The sequence below is a fragment of the Sphaeroforma arctica genome (assembly GCF_001186125.1).
Source record: "Sphaeroforma arctica JP610 unplaced genomic scaffold supercont1.625, whole genome shotgun sequence".
Taxonomy (NCBI): Eukaryota; class Ichthyosporea; order Ichthyophonida; genus Sphaeroforma; species Sphaeroforma arctica.
In genome coordinates, this window is record NW_014039933.1 from 1 (window position 1) to 4,086 (window position 4,086).

The window sequence follows — 4,086 nt, forward strand, 5'->3', positions numbered from 1 at the left end:
GCATACACATATACATTATATATATGTATGATTTTTTTCTTTTGTGGAGTGTCTGAGTATGTTTCTATCCATATAAATCATAAGTATATGACTATCCTGCGACTGCCAAGTTTCAGTTACCAATCGCCTCAAACCCTATGGCAGATCACTCACGGTCTTCTCATGCCCATACCATAACTGTGTGTACTCACCTGCGAGTGTTGATGTCCTAGCACTCACGGTCTTCTCATGTCCCTACTTTCTCTCTAGATACTACCGCTTGTTTACTGAGCTGTTGGTGGATTGGATCGAGGCGTCTGGACTACATACGGGTGAGAGTAACAACGTAGAGACAGACGGCCCTCAGATGTTCGCCATAGCCATGACTGTGAGTCGTCTGGCCACGTGCTTCTTCACCTTTGAAACCATTGATATAGCCAGGTATAGCTGTGTGTCTGTGTGACCCGTTCCTCCTTTATTGTCAACTATGTGAGAGTGAGATTGATATATAGCCATGACTGTGAGTCGCCTAGCCACGTGCTTCTTAACCTTTGAGACTATTGATATAGCCAGGTATGGCTGTGCCTGAATGTTCCGCGTTCCTGTTTATTGTCTACTACACGATGTGTGACTATGGAGTGGCCAGCTTGTCTTACTTTGTCCCATATATGATGTGTTGTGACAATGAAATATAGTCCTATTTGCAACGAAAATATTAAATTTCCGTCTATATGCCTGCTACCACCGCCATACGAGGATACCGTTTCCTGTGGGTGTTTTATACTCCTCTTTATTTGTCTAGTATGTGCGGGTGGGTGATAGTTGGCTTGGTAGTATTGACTGTGAATCATGCCGCAAGCCGCATCACCGCCTCTTAAACTAAACATATATCCAAGGTATAGCCCCGTTCAACTGAACGGTGTGTTTGAGTGATTCTCCTTTGTAATTGTCCTGTATGCGCGTGTACAGATTAAAAACACGACGTATACAATCCATACTTGACGTTGTGACCATTAACTATCCAAATCCTTTGTTCTGCTTTCAGTGTGTGCGGCTTGTTTATACCCTGGTGAAGTTGATGTCACTGATAGAACTGCTTAAGTACCTATGTATGCTGACATGTGTACACACATCCGTTATATATATATATGTATATATATATATTTATATATACATTTATGTTTCACATATCTCATACTTTATATCCTGTACTCTCCTTGCAGTAAATTCGGGGTGTATGGTTTTGTACCTGCCCTGGAGCCGTTGCTGCCACTTATGGCTCAGCTGAGTACAGCGTGTCTGCATAGAGCACAAACCGAATCGTTTGGGGAGAACTACAACATAGAGGCCTTTGACTTGGTACGTATCACAGGGTTTACTATGTACACGGCTTGGCTGCTTCATTTATTCGTACTTTATTTGGTTAGGGTAGTATATATATATATATATATAAATATATATATATGTATATATATATCACAAGCACTTCATTGTTGTGGCATTTGTTGTGGAGAGTACTGCGCCTATGTGTGTTCCTGTATGTGAACGTATCACTATTGAATACATATACGTTTGTTTTTCCCGTTCATTTCGATATTGATCTTTTAGTGCATATATTGTGAACGGTTTATCTGTACGTCTATTCTCAACATCCCTCTCGGGTGAGAGTGTGTATACGTTTATCGTTAACGTTTATTGTCGAACGCACTGTGACTTCTCTATATGGGTCCCGTTCGAAGATTCAAAGCCATCGCTGGAGTTCTAAAAAATCCCTTAAAACCATCTATGACTTCTTGCTGGCAAATGTTTTTAGGGTTTTTTAGGTTTGAGGATTTAGAGTTTTGTCTGACTACTGGATGGAAAGACAAACTCAGTGGACCTGTAATAGTAGTCATAGAAATCTTCGCACAGTCAGATAGACCACTCAGAACAACCAGTGTCCGTGTAGTGCATTCACATAGCCCTAGGGTTTACTAATTCCTAAACTTTCATTCAATGGCCATACCCCATACCTAAGGTACGCTGGACGTATAAGTGACCCCGGTGAGTCGGTCGGCAGTTCTTTAGATATACCGTGTTAAAATGAACCAGTCAAATCGTCAGAGCATCGGTGTGGCACGCTACTCACTCGTACCCCTGTTCTACAGTTGCTAGATGCGTGGGTGACCCTAGTGAGCGATCAACAATTCCCCACACATTCCGTGTTAAAATGAACCAATCAAATTATCCGAACATCGGTGTGGTACGCTCCTATGGTTTGGCACATTACTCACTCGTACCCCTGTTCTACAGTTGCTAGATGCGTGGGTGACCCTAGTGAGCGATCAACAATTCCTCTCACATTTCGTGTTAAAATGAACCAATCAAACCATCCGAACATCGGTGTGGTACGCTCCTATGGTTTGGCACATTACTCACTCGTACCCTTGTTCTGCAGTTGCTAGATGCATGGGTGACCCTAGTGAGCGATCAACAATTCCCCACACATTCCGTGTTTAAATGGACCAATGAGATCTTCCGAACATTTGTGGCGGCACGGGTGGAGAGTGAAATGAAGGCCACACTGGAAGATGCCGATGAGGAGTACTTTGAGGAAGAAAGTATGCGGGCGTCATATGTCAAGTGTCAAGTGTCAACTGCCAAACGACAAGCGACGGCTGTCATGTGTCAAGTGCCAAGAAATAACTGCTAAGTGTCCTACTGCCAGATAAGGCCTCTAGATTCAGTACGGAACGCTCGGATGAATTCGTCACAACATAAACCGACGTGGCGCTAAGTTCCTCAAAAATCATGTAGAAATGCACAGGCACTCGGAAACGCCCTAAAACCTTAAACTCTGAACCCCTAAACCCTAACGCAGGCACTCAGACTTGTACTCGGCATACTCAGTTCGATATTCAACCTTTAAACCCCTAAGACCGTAATACCCTAAACCATTCATGATGGCGAACACTGACGGCTATATCCTTCGACTTATACCAATCCCACCATTCAGATGACGTTCTAAATATGGACAGTCAGAACCTAAATATGGCAGCCTTGGCGAGGTTAACACCCGCCGAATCTATTGAATTGGTCTCAAAAGAAATCCAGGCCAAGGTGGTGGCCCTACGCACCACGACAGAGGTAAGAACAAGCAGAGTGTCAAGCGTCAAGTGCCATGTGTCACATGTCAAGTGTCACATGTCGCAAGCGTGTGCGTGCACATTTGGGTGTGGTATTTCGTCTCGTCAGATACATGGGCTGTACATGAGTGTAGTGGTTGGTCTGATGTCATTCATGTGTTAGTGCGTTTTAGTTTCATGCATGGGCACACTAGGCCCACCCAACCCACCCGCATGGACACCCAGAACCCTAAAAAGTAAAAACCCAAGGTAGCTGGCGTATGCGCCTTTACCGAGAGAGCGCGGTAGGTATATCCATTCGTCGTTGGCAGACACTTGACTGGGTTTAGTCTTAAGAACTTGACTGAGTATGGTCTCCGCTCCATTTATGACCATCTCCCCATCCCTTCCTGATACTCTAACGCACGTGTTGACACGTGCCAATACTCTTAAGTAGTTCTCCTGTGGGTCTCCGCTTTGTCCCTCATAGTTTGGTGAGTGTGTGACTGGTGTTAATATATTATTCATTTGGTAACGGTAAAGGTCCTAGACGTAGTTGAGAGTATCGTACCTAGGTAGGTAAAAGTTTCGTTCACGAATAGTCTGACACACTGATTCGGTCACTGCGCAAATTATGGATTCATCTTTTATGGTACACTATAAACCCTAGACCCTAAATTGCCATCTCTGGTCCTATTCATGCCTACAATTCTACGCCATCAAACCCTAAACCTCTGAACACCACTCTCTCCTCAACCCTATCCCCCGTATTACCATATTAGGGTCTACCCATTTTAGGCGCGCTGCACCAGCTGATCCTCATAGCGGGGTATCTAATAGCCGATCCGCAGGACAGAGGAGAGACACCCTCCATTCCAGAAGAGATATGCACCATGCTAACAAACACAGCCACGCCCACCCAGGCACAGGCCAACAACCACGCACACCACGAGCCGCTCATGGGGTGTGTATGTGTATGTATATATGTATGTATGTATGTATG

At 44.4% G+C, this 4,086-nt stretch overlaps 1 protein-coding gene across 1 annotated transcript; it reads left to right on the forward strand.

Moving 5' to 3' along the window:
* Positions 1–271: 271 nt before the first annotated feature.
* SARC_07684 (hypothetical protein) lies at positions 272–4,045 on the forward strand (the record flags this gene model as incomplete). Its single annotated transcript, XM_014298362.1, has 5 exons — positions 272–420; positions 1,203–1,338; positions 2,417–2,579; positions 2,975–3,105; positions 3,866–4,045. Coding segments are annotated over 5 exons (759 nt in total), but the record flags the coding sequence as incomplete, so codon positions are not given.
* Positions 4,046–4,086: the final 41 nt, after the last annotated feature.